This window comes from Coregonus lavaretus (assembly GCF_964263955.1).
Source record: "Coregonus lavaretus genome assembly, chromosome: 11".
NCBI classification, from domain to species: domain Eukaryota; kingdom Metazoa; phylum Chordata; class Actinopteri; order Salmoniformes; family Salmonidae; genus Coregonus; species Coregonus lavaretus.
Genome location: NC_139998.1, coordinates 13,636,822 through 13,656,874, shown reverse-complemented (window position 1 = coordinate 13,656,874; position 20,053 = coordinate 13,636,822). Strand labels below are relative to the sequence as shown.

At 41.9% G+C, this 20,053-nt stretch overlaps 1 protein-coding gene across 2 annotated transcripts; it reads left to right on the top strand.

Moving 5' to 3' along the window:
• The first annotated feature begins 274 nt into the window (after positions 1-274).
• Positions 275-18,260, top strand: LOC311136882 (Wilms tumor protein homolog). Of its 2 annotated transcripts, none has more exons than XM_084171195.1 (8): positions 275-1,026; positions 4,096-4,212; positions 7,530-7,632; positions 14,104-14,203; positions 16,240-16,384; positions 16,500-16,589; positions 16,795-16,887; positions 17,182-18,260. In XM_084171195.1, the coding sequence occupies exons 1-8, from the start codon at positions 627-629 to the stop codon at positions 17,301-17,303; spliced, it is 1,170 nt and encodes a 389-aa protein (XP_084027321.1). In that variant the 5' UTR covers positions 275-626; the 3' UTR covers positions 17,304-18,260. The 2 variants fall into 2 exon arrangements, with proteins under 2 accessions (XP_084027321.1, XP_084027322.1); XM_084171196.1 differs by having other exon boundaries at positions 343-1,026; positions 16,795-16,878; positions 17,182-17,800.
• Positions 18,261-20,053: the final 1,793 nt, after the last annotated feature.

The following is a 20,053-nucleotide window of genomic DNA, read 5'->3' as shown; positions in this document are numbered from 1 at the left end:
TGTTTCATGCTTTTTGTGGACTCCAGGAAGAGTAGCTGCTGCTTTCACAACAGCTAATGGGGATCCTAATAAAATACCCCAAATCACACAAACAGGCTCATTTAGACTTACTGCATGGTGAGTGCACATAGAGAGAGGTGTTTAGAGTGAGGGGCTGAGGAGCCGTACTGTAAATGAAATGAAGCCAGCTTTTCATCCCTCTTGCTCATTGGCCTTGGCTCCTCCTCCAGCCTTCTCACTGGGTCTCTATCTGAGCTTTGTGGGCTCTAAAGAAAACAGACGCATGAGTAAAGGAATAGAGGGCTACTCCTCTCCTCCTCTCCCACTCTTTCTCCTCCATTCACAGAGCTGAGAGAACACTCCCCAGACAGCACCTCTCTCTGTCCACTGCATGGACTATCACAGCACACAACAAAAGAAACACTTTCTATTGTTTCACATTCGTTTGGGGGCAATTGTGTGTTTGCCATCTTCCTATGTCACAATGAGGCTTTGTTGGACGTGAGTTTCCACAGAACCAGAAACCGGGTACATCAGAACGCCGAAGAAGACTTAGGTCCATTTTCAGAGCGACCCTGTCGGGTTTTTGGACAGACTGGTTTCAGGGTGCGGTTGCTCCGCCAGAGATGGGCTCAGACATGCGTGATCTCAATGCCCTGCTGCCCCCGGTGCCAGCTTTGCCAGGGGGGAACGGGAATTGTACCCTGCCTGTCAGCAGTGCCCCTCAGTGGGGCCCTGTACTGGACTTCCACACTGGCACCCCCTACAGCTCGCTGGCCCCCCACCCCTTCATCAAGCAGGAGCCCAGCTGGAGCTCTGGGGACCCCCATGAGGACCCGCACTGCGGCCTGAGCGCCTTTACTGTGCACTTCTCTGGCCAGTTCACTGGCACAGGGGCCTGCAGGTACGGGGCCTTTGGGGCACCCCCTCCACCCAGCCAGCCCCCACCAAGCCAGCCAAGGATGTTCAGCAACGCACCCTACCTGACCAACTGTATGGACACCCAGCCCCCCTCCAGGAACCAGGGTAAGATCAACCATAATCATCTATTCTGAAGATTAGTGTAGTGAAATGTTATTGTGGTTGCACTAGGACTTGATATTAGGTTAAATACAATAGTTTCATTCACAGAAAGAATTAATTTGTTCAGGATTGTTCTAAGTAGTTTTAAACAGTTATGTTTGTAGTCCTTCTGTATAATTTTGTACAGTTATTGCGATTTTATGCTTTTATTATGATTTGACTATTTTCCCTGCCTACAGTTTTTTTTGCTAACTCTGGTGATGTACATTAGTTCATGATCAATAAACAAACAAATTAATGATAGATACACCTGGAAAAAAGGTCCTATGAACAGTAAATAAATTCATAATTTCAAGGATTCAGTTTGTTTAAGTGAAACTTGTGTTTTATTATGCTATTGTATATGTCAGATACTAACTGATCTTCTTGCCAGCACAGTACAATGAAAATGTGTTGACATTAGTTTACAATTTAGAAAATCTCTGCATTTACTATACTATTTTCTTTATTACCTTATCACAACTTTCACAAACTTATGATTGATTTAGTGAGTTTATAATTAGTGCATTATATATATAACACATACTATTTAATGCCACTCACTGAACTTTGTACTGTTTAAATGATTTATCATTAGTATATTCCACTGTAGTCAGTCAATTTCATTATGAATTATATTATGAATTACTGACATTGCTTTTAACTGAATGTGCAATTTTAACAAAACATTTTTCAAACAGAATAGATTATTTTCATCACAAATTGATGTACAATTTGATCTCTGAAATTCTAATAGCAGCTGTGTTATAGTTAAGCTGATCATACCGTTGCCAAACTTTGCCTTTATTGTGGACTTGTGGTTGTATTACAACTGAATGTTCAGTCTCAAATACAAATGTTTAATAGTCCTGCGGTTGAAGGTTAATACAAATGAATGGGAAAAGGCTCAGTGATGACAGAAACTGTAATTATTTTTGAACTTGTGGTAAATTAACATGAACTAATCTCAGTATAATTCCTTAAATCAGTAAAAGTTCATCTGAAGGCTCCTGATTTCCAAGTTATTTTTTAATATTATGCCTCGGTTTCACTTTGACCTGAGCTATTTGTAGTCAAGCTCTGGGATTTCTCTTTAGGGCTGTTGGGGTCACCAGTGCTCACACACCAAATGTCATCAGTCCACACTTTTAATGGAGGATTCATTAGAAATAACATCAGTATCAAAGGGCTCATCCAACCTTCAACCCACTTATCACACCCCTTCTGTGCCTGGCCAAGCGGTGCAAACAAGCATGGCTCAGGCTCATGTGGGTCACTTTCACTAGATACTAATACAATGATGGTCACTGAGTGAATATCCACTGGATTCATGCTCTGTTTACAGTTACCATGCGAAACAAGACAGTCAAAACGAGTTAGTGTGAGGACAGGTATTATGTGTGTATTAGTGTCTGTGTCATAAAAGTGTACTTGTACTTGTGTAATTCCGTGTGTGTGTGTGTGTGTGTGTGTGTGTGTGTGTGTGTGTGTGTGTGTGTGTGTGTGTGTGTGTGTGTGTGTGTGTGTGTGTGTGTGTGTGTGTGAAGTTTACTTGAATGGAAGATCAGAAAAATAATAGTTAATGAATTATAGTAGGGACTTTCCTTGTACAGAATGATTAAAAACTGCAAATATTTGCATTACCCTTCAAATGATTTTATTACCCTTCAGAACCCTTTTTGTTATGTTTAGTTTTTTTAATTAAAGTATTGTTTTTAAGTTTCATTCTGATTTTCCAGCTGTAGCACAATTTTATAATTGACTTCCCTTGATTTACCATACTGGTTTAAAAAAATGTATCCATGGAAATTCTGTAATAATTTATAAAAGCATAACAATATTTATTGACATTTTATTTCAAGATTTGTAGGCTAATTCTAGGCCTGCTTTTTCAAAATGAACAATAAAAAAAGAGACAATTATCTAAATGAAATTACTGGGAAAATACAGATTCTGAAGTTGATTAATATCTATAGAGTCACTGTGAAATTAGTTGTTATTGATGAAGGCACTAATTTATAGAATTAGATGCTTTGCGTCTGACTATTGATTAGGTTATGGGTTGACTATTCACAATTCTGTAATATTTTAACTCTTTGGAAGTCAGCAAAAACTCTTTATATTGTATTATTACATAGATACTATACTGTAAGTAATAAGTAATACGTCTGTTGTTCAGTGATTTACATTTGAGTACTGGTCCTCGTAATAAATGGCTTGTGAATTATTCATAATATTTTTAGCAAAAGTTAATAAGCAGACCATCAAATAAAGTATTACAATTAACATTCAGCGCATGATAAATATATATATATATATATATATATATATATATATATATATATGGAAGAAAATTCTGGTCACCTCGTATGTGCATTTGGTATTTCTTCACATCCCACTCCACTGCAGTGCGTAAAGCAGACTGGTTTAAGGTGAGGACACTACCACACAAACTGCCTGGGCAGTGCCCTTCACTATGCCCACTGTGACCCAGACCAGCCCAGGAGGCTACCCAGCCCTATGTAGGCCTACTGTTATGGGGATCAGTCCTGTCCTCCTCTCCTCAGTCAGTTAGACAGAGATGAGTGGAAGACAAATAGAGCTCTTTAATGAGTTTTGAGTAAACCCTGCTGGGGCGCTGGTGAAAGTTGCTGTGGTGTGTAATTAATTGCGTCGGTGTTGGCTGGTGTGTGATTGATGAACTGGTGCCCCACCCTGGGTCAGACATAGGCATGATTAAGCCCTGAACCTGGTGTCAGCCCTCCAGTGTCCTGCCACAGTTTGTTTTCACTCTGGATGCTTTCACTCTCACCCCAACGCAGGGGCAACTGAGGTTTGAGGAGGGAAAGAGGAAGGTAATTTACCTACCCATTCAGAACAAAGGGTTAAAGTGCTGAATGTTAACAGATGAGCTAACTCAGAATGTACACAGTAACTTTTAACATGTAAACACCTTTGTACCTACTTTCCATGGTCTGAAACCTTGAAATTATTCATTTCGTTTTTCTAAACCATTATTCTTTGTCTTTACAGGTTACAGTGCTTTCGATGGCGCCACAAATTACGGTCACACTCCCACACACCACTCTTCCCAGTTCCCCAACCACTCCTTTAAACACGAAGACTCCCTCGCTCAGCAGACCAGTATGGGTAAACATCAAAATATTCTCACCTAGATTCCTGCTTGTGTGTGCGCGTGCGTGTGCATGTGCGTGTGTGTGTGTGTGTGTGTGTGTGTGTGTGTGTGTGTGTGTGTGTGTGTGTGTGTGTGTGTGTGTGTGTGTGGGTGTGTGAGTGTGTGTGTGCGTGTGTGCGAGCATTCATGCAAGTATATACAGTACCAGTCAAAAGTTTGGACACACCTACTCATTCCAGGGTTTTTCTTTATTTTTACTATTTTCTACATTGTAGAATAATAGTGAAGACATCAAAACATTGAAATAACACATATGGAATCATGTAGTAACCAAAAAAGTGTTAAACAAATATATCTTATCTTTTAGATTTTTCAAGGTAGCCACCCTTTGCCTTGATAACAGCTTTGCACACTCTTGGCATTCTCTCAACCAGCTTCACCTGGAATGCTTTTCCAACAGTCTTGAAGGAGTTCCCACATATGCTGAGCACTTGTTGGCTGCTTTTCCTTCACTCTGCGGTCCAACTCAACCATCTCAATTGGGTTGAGGTCGGGTGATTGTGGAGGCCAGGTCATCTCATGCAGCACTCCATCACTCTCCTTCTTGGTCAAATAGCCCTTACACAGCCTGGAGGTGGGTTTTGGGTAATTGTAAAGCAAATTATAGTCCCACCAAGCGCAAACCAGATGGGATGGTGTATCGCTGCAGAATGCTAAGTGTGCCTTGAATTCTAAATAAATTACAGACAGTGTCACCAGAAAAGCTCCCCCACACCATCACACCTCCTCCTCCATGCTTCACGGTGGGAACCACACGTGCAAAGATCATCCGGTCACCTACTATGCGCCTCACAAAGACATGGCGGTTGGAACCAAAAATCTCAAATTTGGACAGATTTCCACCGGTCTAATGTCTATTGCTCGTGTTTCTTGGCCCAAAACAAGTCTATTCTTCTGATTGGTATCCTTTAGTAGTGGTTTCTTTGCAGCAATTCGACCATGAAGGCCTGATTCACAAAGTCTCCTCTGAACAGTTGATGTTGAGGTGTGTCTGTTCCTTGAACTCTGTGAAGCATTTATTTGGGCTGCAATCTGAGGTGCAGTTAACTCTAATGAACTTATCCTCTGCAGCAGAGGTAACTCTGGTTCTTCCTTTCATGTGGCGTTCCTCATGAGAGACAGTTTCATCATAGCGCTTAATGGTTTTTGCGACTGCACTTGAAGAAACTTTCAAAGTTCTTGAAATGTTCCATATTGACTGACCTTCATGTCTTAAAGTAATGATAGATTGTCGTTTCTCTTTGCTTATTTGAGCTGTTCTTGCCATAATATGGACTTGGTCTTTTACCAAATATATACCACCCCTACCTTGTCACAACACAACTGATTGGCTCAAATAAATTCCACAAATTATCTTTTAACAAGGCACACCTGTTAATTGAAATGCATTCCAGGAGACTACCTCATGAAGCTGGTTGAGATAATGCCAAGAGTGTGCAAAGCTGTCATCAAGGCAAATGGTGGCTACTTTGAAGAATCTCAAATCTCAAATATATTTTGATTTGTTTAACACTTTTTTGGTTACTACATGATTCCATATGTGTTATTTCTTAGTTTTGCTGTCTTCACTATTATTCTACAATGTAGAAAATAGTAAAAATAAAGAAAAACTCTGGAATGAGTAGGTATGTCCAAACTTTTGACTGGTACTGTATGTGTGTAAACACATGTGTATTGTGAACTCCGTACTCCTCACCTAGGGAGTGGCCTCCATCTTAAAGTCACTGTGAGGTTAAGTCTTACAGTGACCTTCACGTCAGTGTCCGAAATCAATAGCATCTTGGGTTTTTCATGGTCCTTTTCTTCACCCATGGCCCTTTTGTTAGTAAACAGCTGGATGTGTGTGTTGTTGATTTTATTACTGTGATGTTGTACATTTCGGACTCTCTTTATGGAAATGATAACTGTAAGAAACAGCGATACAAGGTTTTTGGAATGTTTAAAACTACCCTGGGACCCATTCATACGTGGAGGCAGAGGAAAAGCAGAGATCCTTCATTTGCACTTTGAAAAAGCAAAAAGAGTCAGTGTGCCTTATGGCTTCAAAGAAGAAGAAAGAGAAGAGAGAGGAGAGAGGAGAAAAGAGAAGAGAGAGAAGAGAGAGAGAGAGGAGAGAGAAGAGAGAGAGAAGAGAGAGAAGAGAGAGAGAAGAGAGAGGAGAGAGGAGAGAGGAGAGAGAGGAGAGAAGAGAATAGAGAATAGAGAGAAGAGAGATAAGAGAGAGAGAAGAGAGAGGAGAGAGGAGAGAGAGGAGAGAAGAGAGAGAAGAGAGAGGAGAGAGAGAAGAGAAGAGAGAAGAGAGAAGAGAGAGAGAAGAGAGAAGAGAGAGAAGAGAGAGATAAGAGAGAAGAGATGGAGAGAAGAGAGAGAAGAGAGAGAAGAGAGAGAGAAGAGAGAGGAGAGAAGAGAGAGAAGAGAGAGGAGAGAGAGAAGAGAAGAGAGAAGAGAGAAGAGAGAAGAGAGAAGAGAGAGAGAAGAGAGATAGAAGAGAACGGAGAGAGGAGAGAGAGGAGAGAGAGAGAGAAGAGAGAGGAGAGGAGAGAGAGAAGAGAGAGAGAAGAGAGAGAGAGAGAGAGAGAGAGAGAGAGAGAGAGAGAGAGAGAGAGAGAGAGAGAGAGAGAGAAAAGAAAGAGAGAGAAGAGAGAAGAGAGAGAGAGAGAGAGAGAGAGAAGAGAGAGAAGAGAGAGAGAGAGAGAGAGAGAAGAGAAGAGAGAAGAGAGAGAGAAGAGAGGAGAGAGAGAAGAGAGAGAAGAGAGAGAAGAGAGAGAGAAGAGAAGAGAGAAGAGAAGAAGAGAGAGAGGAGAGAGGAGAAAGAGGGTATATATGTGTATATTCGGCCACAGTTCACAGGTTTCTTTCACAATTTCCATTTCAGGATAGTTTTTCTCAGAGGAGGATCCGTTCCACCAGAGTTCCCCGAAAGCTTTATAGCTAATGTGATCCTTCTTTCTATGACGAATACCCACGTCACTCGTAGAACAGCAAAGTGCTTCATTTGAAACATTTTGTTTGTTCACGCCCAGAGAATTAACCTTCAAACAACCATTTTTACTATTGTTACTCTCTCATAGTTGTGCGTCTAGGTTGTCGAGAGAAATAAAGTGCCATGTTAGCTATGAATCGGGGAACTCACTTCCAGTGCAGTTGTGAAGCTGTCTTTTATCCTTGGGACTGTCCCATGATACTATTTCAAGTCTCAATCTGTAATGTGTTCAGTTGGTGGGTGATAATTGAGACGAACAGTAACGGTTTAATGTGTCTGTTTATGTAGGCGAGCAGCAGTATCCTGTCCCTCCACCCGTGTATGGATGTCACACCCCATCAGACAGCTGTGCAGGCAGCCAAGCCCTACTGCTGAGGAACCCTTACAACAGGTAGGCGCTGGAGCCACCCCACTACAGTAGCTTAACTTTCCCTTACCTGACATCACATCCCTGCCACTCAACTTAGCCCCACCCCTATCAGTCACGTAAGCCCCACTCGTATAGGCCTATCAATCACCTGGACTCAACAATCATCTAATGTTACAAAGCTGCATTCTGACAGGCAGAAATCGTACTAAGGAATCCTATTGGTAGTGACTATAGTCTTGTTAAAGGTGGCTAGGACAATCTGTACAGGATGCTCACCTTTATAGTAGTCTTGTCTGGCCAAGGTTGTGCTGCCATCAGCCAGATTGTCTGCTAAGACAATAATCATCAACATTGTGGTTCTAAAATGAAATGTAGAAAAGTCACGCTGCCATTGAGCACGCCCAGTAGCTAGAGGAAGTAAAGTAACAGTGACAGGAAGTTGGACAGAAGGAGAATATCCTGATTTTCAGTCAGGAAATGATCAAAATACAGCCATTTGTCAACTTTGTACTCTCAAAACTTTCCATTGGACTAAATCCACCGCAGTCCTTCATGACAAAGAATAGTATACTATAAAAGCACATTAACTCTGTTATATTTACAAGTTAGTTGTCTTGCGCAAAAAATACTTCAATTCACTGTGTAGATGGTATGGATGAGGAACATATCCAGATAAATTCATAACAGTTGTCAAGACAGAAAATGGGAGCAGAGCTCAGCAGGCCAAGATAAACGGTGTAATCCACTACTGCCTTCCAGTCTTAGACCAATGTTGAATTCCTCCTAATATGTAGCTCACTGTCCTCTGAGTGGAGAAAACCCCATTGTAACCTCGCAAAACTGTTAACTCACTGGTCTTGAGACGGCACAAATTTAGCTTGCATTCCTTGAATAGCTTTAACATTTTGTTTTCAGCTCAAGGGAACATAAAGATACAAAATAAGAGAATAGTAGATAGTGGGAGTGTGTTAGTCAGACTGGATACATGGGCTGGATGCCCATTCTTCAAGTTCTGCTCCTCCTGATATCTGGCTGATATCTTTTGGGGAAGGGAAGGGGCTGGGAATCCTCAATTCAAACTGCTAAGCTGCTCTCTAATCAAATGCCTGGTACCAACAGCGCTGTATTTATACAGTGAGACTGCAGTTATGCACTTTTTAATGATTTGGAAGTACATTCAATTAAAATAAGTCCACTTATCAAGCTAAGAGCCAGGGAGCCAGGAATTTTTTTTATTTGGGAAGCGCTGGTGTAGAGGATGAAGACTGGTGTCCCAAAAAAAAAAAACTTAAACCAAAATACCCAAACATTTAGTTATTTTATCAAGACATGAAAGGCTCAGGTATGTATAGAGCTTGTCATAGAGGATTTGACCTACCATGTACAGTAATGGTTTAGAGAAAGTTGACAGTGTACTAATAATGGACACACCCTTCTTCATCCTTTAACCCTCAGGGCAGAACTGTGACACTTTCTGTCATCCAAATTGCTGAATTGATTTGAACTAAAAGACTACAGCCTAAAAAGTCCTATTCTACTGGGTTACGTTGAGCCACCACTTGTTTCTAGAAAACCATACACAAAATGAATCATGTGACCAAATATTTAGGAAGATGTCATCATTTCATGGAGTCTGTGAAGGAATAAACCACATGGAAAAGTGGTAAGCAAATTAGGTCCAAAAAACAATTAAGTTATTGTGTTATAGGTTTCATGATGCTTGTATCTAAACCAAAGTAGATCATTTTAAGACTGTTGGGTCTTCGTAAGCTACAATATGAGGTCTTAAACCTAGCATTAACGTGCATCCTTGTAGCTGTTTGGGCTAATATAGTAAAAATGGTTGCTTTGGGGTAAATTGTGCCATTTGGCAAGGGGCAAGTTGAGCCAATGGCTAATCAATATACCCCATACAAATGATGATGACATTTTGTCAGTTTTATGGATAATATGCATGTCTCTATGCTTATCCTGGCCCTATGCTCAATTGACCCCGTAAATTGTGCCAAGAGACCACTTTTTTTGGGACAAGCTATATTATGAAAACTGTTATGTTTACATGAATTTTGATTATTTCTAGGGATACACAACATCCTGAAATATGTGTAGATATCTTTGTTAGAACGAATACCATATACCCCTTGACCGAGTGATGCTGAATGTAAAAAATGGCTCAACATACCCCACTCTCCCCTACTGTATGTAGATACTGTAAGCATCAAACAGAGTGTAGGCCGTTACAGTCAATGTGCAGGGTACCAGGCACCAGAGCCTCCCAGCGCAGTGAGCTGTTCCTGTAGTATGATAAACATACGTGATGTCAGGGTCGGCAGTGATTTACATTTACATTTTAGTCATTTAGCGGACCCTCTTTTCCAGAGCGACTTACAGGAGCAATTAGGGTTAAGTGCCTTGCTCAAGGGCACATCAACATATTTTTCACCTAGTCTGCTCTGGGATTTGAATTAGCGACCTTTCGGTTACTGTCCCAATAAATCTAAAGTATGTGTTTGGAAAATCACCTGGTAGGTTAACTAATGGTCCTGGAGTCTGACACTTAATAACGGATGGCTATTTGGGTCTGAGTGATGGAGGGCTATAATTAACACATCACCCAGTTGGTGTTAGTGTGGGAGGATCCTCATTGTGAGGCGTATTCATGAGCTGTTACTCAGGATTAAATTGTATAGATGGGGCCAAATTGTATAATCCTCTGACTCTCTTGTGGTGCTTGTCTACACTGAAAACAGTGGTGCCACCACTGGACGTCCTCGCCCGAGGAAAAATTCCACTCTTCTTTTTTTTGTTCTTTAAAAAAAAAAATCCCAGCAGTGATTATTTATTTCAAATGGCATCTCAGCTGGAATGTATGGCACAGATGTCACATACGGGTTGTTTTTTCTTTTATCTTAGAAAGTTAGGTTTTGCCTGTAACGGTGATTTAGGATGTTTTCCATGCCTGTGTGTGACCCTGATATGTTAAAGGACTCTGGTGACAAGCCATGATTGTGAGTCTAGGATCGTTTCAGAGGGCTATTTCTAGTTGAGGGGGAAACATCACTTTTTCTCTTGCTTTAGTGCTGTAATGAAAATATCCTCTTTCATTCTTGCTTTCTTGTAATTTTCAGTGGCCCTCTTTTTCTAACTCCCTTTCCAACTCCTCCCGAACCCCCTCTCTGTTTCTGTCTGTTTTCACCGGGGATCATGTGCATGTTAAATTAGCCTCTCTGTTTTGTCTGTCCTGTGAAATGTATCCTGCTATAATTTTCCTGTGTGGGGCATCAGCCTTGACCACAGTGGGACATGTAATGGAGGGGAAGGGCTCTGCACTGGGGAGTAGTGGAAGTGGATCAGTACACAATGGGACAGTTTCCCCCTGGGATACTCCAGCCAGGGATCCAGAGCCAGGGCTCAGTTAGACTGGAGGGGAGGATCTGACCCTTCCACCACCTCCCCCAAAAAGCCAGCAAAGGCCGGGGTGACTGAATGATTAATCTGCTGCTAAATGAGAGGGACTGTGGTGCTTAGGCTGCGGAAAATCAGACTTGGAGTCTCATCTCCAGGGACTCACGCCAAAGTATGCATGTGCCTCTTCCAGATAAACGCCACCACTCCCCCGTCTCCCTCCCCAGCCCTGTCTCTCTCCCCAGGCCCTGTCTCTCTCCCCAGGCCCTGGCTGCATACATTAACGTGAGGTGTTTAGCTCCACAATGAATGAGTGAATGAATGAACTGTGGGGAGATTTATTGCAGTGTGCAGCTTGCACTGTCCCGACTCCGGCTATCCTTGGAAGAGTAGAGACAAGAACAGCTTTATGCCCTCTCAACCATGCATTCATAATTTAACTGTACAGGATACAACCCCCTCCTTCCATGAAATACAAAAATTACAGACTTGTAAGACTAGTAATATAACGGTATTGCCATCTGGTTATTATGAAACTAGATGTGACCCTTAGCTGTCTTGAAATGCTGTAGCTACAGTGTATGTAACTGAACCAACTTTAATGAATACTTTTGGAGGCTACCTTCATCTTTTGAGGTGTTAATACGTTTTCAGCAAAAATTGCCATTTCTAAATGTAATTATTTTTAATCTCATAAATTAAGTAGGTTAGTACACAATGGCTGGATAGCATACAATACCTGAACTATGTTTCATATTTCTGCATATACTACAATGGATCATTGTCTTTTTGTGCTATGTCCTTATCCTGTACGCCTATTTGATTGAGAGCAGTTTGTGGGTGACAACAAGGTTTGGCAGGTCGTCTTACTAAAACAGGCCTTATTTATGGAAGAAAACTAAGGTAGTACGCAGCTTGATCGTGTGTTAATCCAGGGTTAGACAGAGAGGCCAGTTTACCGCCTAGCCATATGAATAAATCTGGGAATGACAGGAAGTTAACCATTAGTCTTTCCTCCGAGTTCCACTTTGGATGCTTTAGGTGAATATACTGCGCTGTGACCCGTTGAGCAATTTGCCCCTATGTCAAGACAAGTTATAGCTGGTGATTTCTTTGCATTTATTTATTGGGAGCTTTTACCTGCTGTGCATGCTATTGAAATACAATGCCAATGCAACGTTGCTGAACTGGCTTACATACAATGCCTTCGGAAAGTATTCAGACCCCTTGACTTTTTCCACATTTTGTTACGTTACAGCCTTATTCTAAAATGGATTTAAAAAATAATAATCCTCAGCAATCTACACACAATACCCCATAATGACAAAGCGAAAACAGGTTTATAGAAATGTTTGCACATTTATAAAAAACAAAACAGAAATACCTTATACATAAGTATTCAGCCCCTTTGCTATGAGACTCGAAATTGAGCCTGTTTCCATTGATCATCCTTGAGATGTTTCTACAACTTGATTGGAGTCCACCTGTGGTAAATTCAATTGATTGGACATGATTTGGAAAGGCACACACCTGTCTATATAAGGTCCCACAGTTGACAGTGCATGTCAGAGCAAAAACCAAGCCATGAGGTCGAAGGAATTGTCCGTAGAGCTCCAAGACAGGATCGTGTCGAGGCACAGATCTGGGGAAGGGTACCAAAAAATGTCTGCATCATTGAAGGTCCCCAAGAACACAATGGCCTCCATCATTCTTAAATGGAAGATGTTTGAAACCACCAAGACTCTTCCTAGAGCTGGCCGCCCGGCCAAACTGAGCAATTGGGGGTGAAGGGCCTTGGTCAGGGAGGTGACCAAGAACCTGATGGTCACTCTGACAGAGCTCTAGAGTTCCTCTGTGGAGATGGGAGAACCAGGAGGACAACCATCTCTGCATCACTCTACCAATCAGGCCTTTATGGTAGAATGGCCAGATGGAAGCCACTCCTCAGTAAAAGGCACATGACAGCCCGCTTGGAGTTTGCCAAAAGGCACCTAAAGATTCTCAGACCTTGAGAAACAAGATTCTCTGGTCTGATGAAACTAAGATTTAACTATTTGGCCTGAATGCCAAGCGTCACGTCTGGAGGAAACCTGGCACCATCCCTACGGTGAAGCATGGTGGTGGCAGCATCATTCTGTGGGGATGTTTTTCAGCGACAGGAACTGGGAGACTAGTCAGGATCGAGGGAAAAAAGAATGGAGCTAAGTACAGAGAGATCCTTGATGAAAACCTGCTCCAGAGCGCTCAGTACCTCAGACTGGCGGAGAAGGTTCACCTTCCAACAGGACAATGACCCTAAGCAAACAGCCAAGACAATGCAGGAGAGGCTTCGGGACAAGTCTCTGAATGTCCTTGAGTAGCCCAGCCAGAACCCAGACTTGAACCCGATCGAACATCTCTGGAGAAATTTGAAAATAGCTGTGCAGCAACGCTCCCCATCCACCCTGACAGAGCTTGAGAGGATCTGCAGAGAAGAATGGGAGAAACTCCCTAAATACAGGTGTGCCAAGCATGTACCGTCATACCCCAGAAGACTCGATGCTGTAATCTCTGCCAAAGGTGCTTCAACAAAGTACTGAGTAAAGGGTCTGAATACTTATGTAAATGTGATATTTCCGTGTTTTTTTTGCAGAAATGTCTAAAAACCTCTTTTTGCTTTGTCATTATGGGGTATTGTGTGTAGATTGATGAGGGGAAAAAACTATTTAATACATTTAAGAATAAAGCTGTAATGTAACAAAATATGGAAAAAGTCAAGTCAAGGGGTCTGAGTACTTTCCAAAGGCACTGTAGATAAGTGGAGAACGCTTAAACGACAACCTTTATTTAGTAGTGGGAGACCCTTTTCAACAACTATATTTCAGGAGTGACCGTTTACGGCAATATTTTACAGTACATTTAATGGCGTGAAGATAATAGCCATTCATCCTACACAACATCCTACAATTTCCTGACTTTTCATCGCTCCTAAAACTGCTGAATGCTCTTGAACAGCTTTTATGTGAATTGTAATTTGGCAGACAAAATAGGAAAGGGTCACATATTTCCTCACTAAAAATGCTGTTTTGTCTTTCTCTCTGTGGACAGCCATGCTTCGGGCTATGAGAGTGACCCCAACACTCCCATGGTGTATAGCTGCAGCACCCAGTACCGCATCCACACCCATGGCGTATTCAGAGGCATACAGGTCAGTTCTCTCCTCTCACGGCTTCTGAGTTCACACCCAGGTCACACACTCTGATTCCTCTCTCCATACACATCTTTCCTTATGTGATCAGGGCCAAGGTCGAGATATGGAGCACAGACACACACTCTCTCGCAAGAACACACACACACACACACACACACACACACACACACAAACACACACTCCCTAAATGCCAGCACAAGGTCGGAGGTGGCAGAAGAGGAGGAGGTGGGCTGGAGAGATGCAGTACAGGAGGGAGAGAGAGAGAGAGAGAGAGAGAGTAGGAGAGAGAGAGAGAGAGTAGGAGAGAGAGAGAGAGAGAGAGAGAGAGAGAGAGAGAGAGAGAGAGAGAGAGAGAGAGAGAGAGAGAGAGAAAGTAGGAGAGAGAGAGAGAGAGAGTAGGAGAGAGAGAGAGAGAGAGAGAGAGAGAGAGAGAGAGAGAGAGAGAGAGAGAGAGAGAGAGAGAGAGAGAGAGAGAGGGGAGAAAAGAGCCTGACGCAATGAGCAGACTATGCGAGGGGAAGCAGGCCTCTGCCAGAACAGTTGAGACATTTAAAAGGCATCTCAGGATGAAAAGGGAAGAGGAATCACTTTCAAGAAATCCATTAGCAATAAAGATACAGTTTCCATACGCAGGCCCATGTTAATAAATCATTAGATCTTAATTAATGTCCGTCAACAGCTTTAAAGCACAGAGAACAGACATTCTCCAGACCTATTCTCATTGAAAATTTGACTTTTGGTACTCCGGCCCTCTCTTTATCCCTTCTCATTGTTCTCAAGTGAAATTAATTCAGGAAAACCTCATTCACAAAATGAATCACATAAGTCTACTTAATCACATAAGTATGCAAAAGTACACTGAGTAGACAAAACATTAAGAACACCTTCTCTTTCCATGACATAGAGTGACCAGGTGAATCCAGGTGAAAGCTATGATTCCTTATTGATGTCACTTGTTAAATCCACTTCAATCAGTATAGATGAAGGGGAGGAGACAGGTTAAAAAGGGATTTTTAAGCCTTGAGACAATTGAGACATGGATTGTGTATGTGTGCCATTCAGAGGGTAAATGGGCAACAGCTCAATAGTTTCCTGTGTGTATCAAGAATGGTCCACCACCCAAAGGCCAACCCGCCAACTTGACACAACTGTGGGAAGCATTGGAGTCAACATGGGCTAGCATCCCTGTGGAATTCTTGTAGAGTCCATACCCTAATGAATTGAGGCTGTTCTGAGGGCAAAATATGGTGTTCCTAATGTTTGGTATACTCAGTGTAGATTTTTTGAAAGTCATGTTCAAGTTGTACGTGGACACTTTGTGCTCAGAAAGCCTTTTATTTGACAATCCCAACGTTGAGTTGCCCTCTCCATGAAGTGGGGAATCTAGATAACGGACAAGGCAGGCATACGGTAGTGCCATAAAACACTGAAGTAATTTACTTATCAATAGGCTGCTAACACTATTTATTAGAGCGCCGGTGCCCACAGAGCCCATTACACTAAGCGCCTGCTAATGAACAGCAGATGGGTATCAGGGTCTGACAGGGAGGGAGGGAGGGGGAAGAGAGGGGAGCACAGGGGGGCACGGACAACTGAGATGGGGTCTGCCTAACGTCCATGACTAATGGCTTTAGAGAGTAAATCAGTGGCATGGAGTAAATTTGACCAATCATTTTACGGCTAATTCCAGTATAATGAAGCCCCCCTTAGTGAAATAATCACACTTCTTTTGCCTTTTTTAAAATGGGTTATTATTTTAGAGTTACCTTTTGCTGGATTAGGCTAGTGGATAGCTTAGTTACTGTTATCTCTTTGTATGATTGTCGTGGTTCTAAACCTGTACCATCGCTCACTGTGTGTGTGTGTGTGTGTGTGTGTGTGTGTGTGTGTGTGTGTGTGTGTGTGTGTGTGTGTGTGTGTGTGTGTGTGTGTGTGTGTGTGCGTGTGTGTGTGTGCGTGTGTGTGTGTGTGTGTGTGTGTGTGTGTGTGTGTGTGTGTGTGTGTGTGTGTGTGTGCATGCACCCCGTCAACAGGATGTCCGACGGGTGCCAGGTATCGCCCCCACCATTGTTCGCTCAGAGACCAGTGAGAAGAGGCCGTTCATGTGTACATATCCTGGCTGCAACAAACGATACTTCAAGCTGTCCCACCTACAGATGCACAGCAGGAAACACACAGGTAAGAGCCAGGGTAACCATAGATCAAGCTCATTAGACTAACAAACCAGTGTATCAGTGATCCAGGTCTTGCTGTACCAATGCCCTCTCTGTGTTACCCTGTGCCCTCTCTCCAGGTGAGAAGCCCTACCAGTGTGACTTTACCGACTGTGGACGAAGGTTCTCCAGGTCAGACCAGCTGAAGAGACACCAGCGGCGACACACAGGTTTGCCCTCTCTCTATCCCACTGTTTCTTTTTCTCATTCCTTCTCTCTCTTTTCATCTTCTCTACTCAAGCTCCCTCCATCTCTCTGCCCTCTGTATTGTAAATAGAACGCTATAGCTCGGTCTCCCTTTGGAACGGCTTCTCTCCTGGCCTCTGCTCTACTCTGTCTCTCTCTCTGTGTGTGTGTGTGTGTGTGTGTGCCTAGGGGTTAAACCGTTCCAGTGCGAGACATGTCAGAGAAAGTTCTCACGGTCTGACCACCTTAAGACCCACACCCGGACTCATACAGGTAAAACAAGTGCGTAAACTTTTATTTTTCCACCTCCACTTATCTCTTATCTGCTTATTACTTAGCTAGTTACTTCACTTTTTCATGAACAGTCGGTCGGTAGATCTCAAGGCTTTGGTGGTATAGTATTTCAACTAATCTACAGTATGTTATCATACTCGATGAAAATAGGTTAAGTCAGTGACCTGTTATTGAAAGTGATCTAAAATGATAATAGGCAATTCATTCATCTCTTCCTCCCCTTCAGTTAGGTTTAAACCAGATACTCCCTAACAGCACTCTCTCTCCCTCTCACTCTCCTAGGTGAGAAGCCATTTAACTGCAGATGGCCCAACTGTCAGAAGAAGTTTGCCAGGTCCGATGAGCTGGTTCGTCACCACAACATGCACCAGAGGAACCTGACCAAGCTCCAGCTGGCCATCTGAGCCAGATCTCAGCCAGCCTCGCTGGCGTCACTGCTCTCAAACACCCTCCCTAAATGAGACTGAATCCTCCAGCTCACACTGGGGAGCCGCAGCAGAGCAGGAGGCCGACAATCTTGTTCATCTGCATGTTACTGTACAGCCTCACCAACGGACAGTTCTTCAAACAGCGCCACCTAGGGACAGTCCTCTGTTCATAAGCTCTGGTTATTTTAGTAAGACATATTTAATGAGGAAACCAAATAGTTTCTGTCTCTTGTTGGTGTTGTATAGATGTGTATAACTTTTGTGCCCATTTCTCAGTTGAAGTATTACAGACTAATTTATTTGATCATACTTTTGTGAATTAAAATCTTTCTCTGGAATGATTTCTGGAAAGACTGATATTTTTGACATTGGTCCAACAGTATCTTCATTGTCACTATCGTTCAGTCCACTTCCCTGTACTTCTGATTTGATCTGCACCAGGTAGTTGAAACATAAAGCTACAGTATATCCGCTTTTGTCTGTGTTGTTGTCTGTAAATATTGTTTCACTTTGACAGTGGATTTTGGGGCTGTGAGTTTAAAAAAAGATGTATCGGGCACACTGGCAATGTGGCCAAGAAGTTGTGATATTAAATGATATAAATAATAATACTGGACCGTGGATTGCATTTTCTAAAATATCCTTGCCGTGGAAAAATGTGACTTAACTATTATAGTTTAGACTAGACCTACTTCGAATGATCCAGGAAATGCTTTTTTAAAGTGTGTATATCATAAATCACTTATCTGTTTTTTTTACTCTGAAGTGTATTATAAGTACATTAAGATCTGTTCCCATCCGTTTAAACTGTATTGTTCTTACTGTTTTTATACAGTATATATACTGATTCTGTTGTTGTTGTTGTTATTTTTCCCATTGAGTTCTGTATTAAAGCCCTCTCGCAGTGTGCAGACTGCCTGGGCAGCTGTGTTGGCTCAGGGGCCAGTGTTGAGTTACTTTCGCCTTCACTAACAGGGCTGATCAACCGCGCTCCTGAGACCCACTGACCAGACCGTAACCTGACCAGGTCGTGACCCCTTGTAAGTCACCTGACACGAGTTACCAGAGGAGGATCATACTGGCCTGGTCTCAGAATAAAAATAGTTATGATAACAAAACAGAACTATTTGACTGTAGCTAACATCCGCTGCTTTCTTTATCTCTGCGCAGATTCTTTTCAAATTCCTTGGCTTCTGAGTGAAACAGGAGACGCAGATAAACATAAACGTGTTTTCTCTCAAACTCACTGTTGCTCAGGACTATTTATCTTAATTAAGCTATGCACTCTCCCTGCACTTAGAAAAAATACACTTTTAATCTACTATTGTTGTTTTCAAACAAGAAAAAAATATCCACTTTAAGTTGTGATTTTTTTATCATTCGACATCCACATAAATACACTCTGTGCAAACAACAAACAAAAAAGCTTGGTACAATTTCAAAATGAACTACAGTTAGTTATAAAACATTAAGGCAGTGGAATTCAAACTTTATCAGCGGGGACCGCATTTCTTCCGCCAGAATTTCTGGGGACCCCATTTTTTTACACCAATAATTTCTCGTGACCTCACCCCACCTCAAATGTAATCACACAACCTTAAAATATTTCGATTTTTACATCAACAAATAACCTTTAATAATTGCATTTTCATTTCTTATCAAAATGAAACCAGTAAATACATTTAATAATACATTTACTCAATAATTTTTTTATTTTCAAATTACCTTTCTCAAAAACGTTTGTATACTGTTCCATACAATAATCTGTACTCTTCATTTCTTGTTTCCGAAATATATATATTGTTTTTTTGTTGTTTTTTGGCAACCCCACTGCAGTTCCCCCACAACCCCACTAACACTTTGAATACCACTGCATTATGGCCTAGATTCAATCAGATCAAGCGTTAACCAGCAATAGCAGACTGCCGCATAGCTGATGTTTTGATGTTGGGGGTGGAGGTGGAACTGGGTTGGAGACATCAAATCGGTGAGCAGCTGCTCTTGCGATCATTGTCACGAAGCCACATCTGCCCCACTCACGTTAGAGGTTCAGAATGAGAAAGTGTAGGCTACATAGAAATAATAGAGAGAAATAGTAATGGCGTCTTTTTGTAGGCACTAACTCCGACATTGTTCGTTGGACAAAGCCCATTGGGAAATGAATGGCATTTTTGGATAAACGCCGAAAATAAGGTCTGTGGTAAACACAGGCTTAGGAGATCTTATACTTTTTGTTCTATGAGATAATCTTCATCAGCTAACATCACCTTTTGTGAATTTTGAAGCATTTATGCAATAAAAAAAAGCACATAAAGGCTTCATAATTCACAAAGGTTATGTTAACAGACTGATATTATCTCATAGAACAAAACATATAAGATTTCCTAAGCCTGTGTTAACCTCAGACCTTATTTTTGGAGTTCATCCCAAAACCCTATTCTTTCCCTATAAATTTTCTCCATAGGAATGGCTGAATGAACCAGAGGTAACTTACTTCCGTTTGTTAGGACTACAAGCTGGCGAGCTCTATTACACTCAAATTGAAAAATCTATCAACTAAATAAAGAGGATTTCTATCAATCGAGGTGTCGATTACATCTCACATTCCAGTACGTAATTTCTCTTAATGCGACTCCGTGCAGCCAATGGTCATGTTCACTTTAAGTATAATGCGCTTGTGGATTTGACCAGCTCTAATGCAGTTCCACCTCTGACACCATCAAAAC

Bases quoted from the DNA above. Each gene is read 5' to 3' on its own strand.
- LOC311136882 (XM_084171195.1), top strand. From the start codon at position 627: ATGGGCTCAGACATGCGTGATCTCAATGCCCTGCTGCCCCCGGTGCCA. The intron at 1,027-4,095 runs GTAAGATCAACC...TTGTCTTTACAG, and splicing joins GCCCCCCTCCAGGAACCAGG to GTTACAGTGCTTTCGATGGC. The intron at 7,633-14,103 runs GTAGGCGCTGGA...CTCTGTGGACAG, and splicing joins CTGAGGAACCCTTACAACAG to CCATGCTTCGGGCTATGAGA.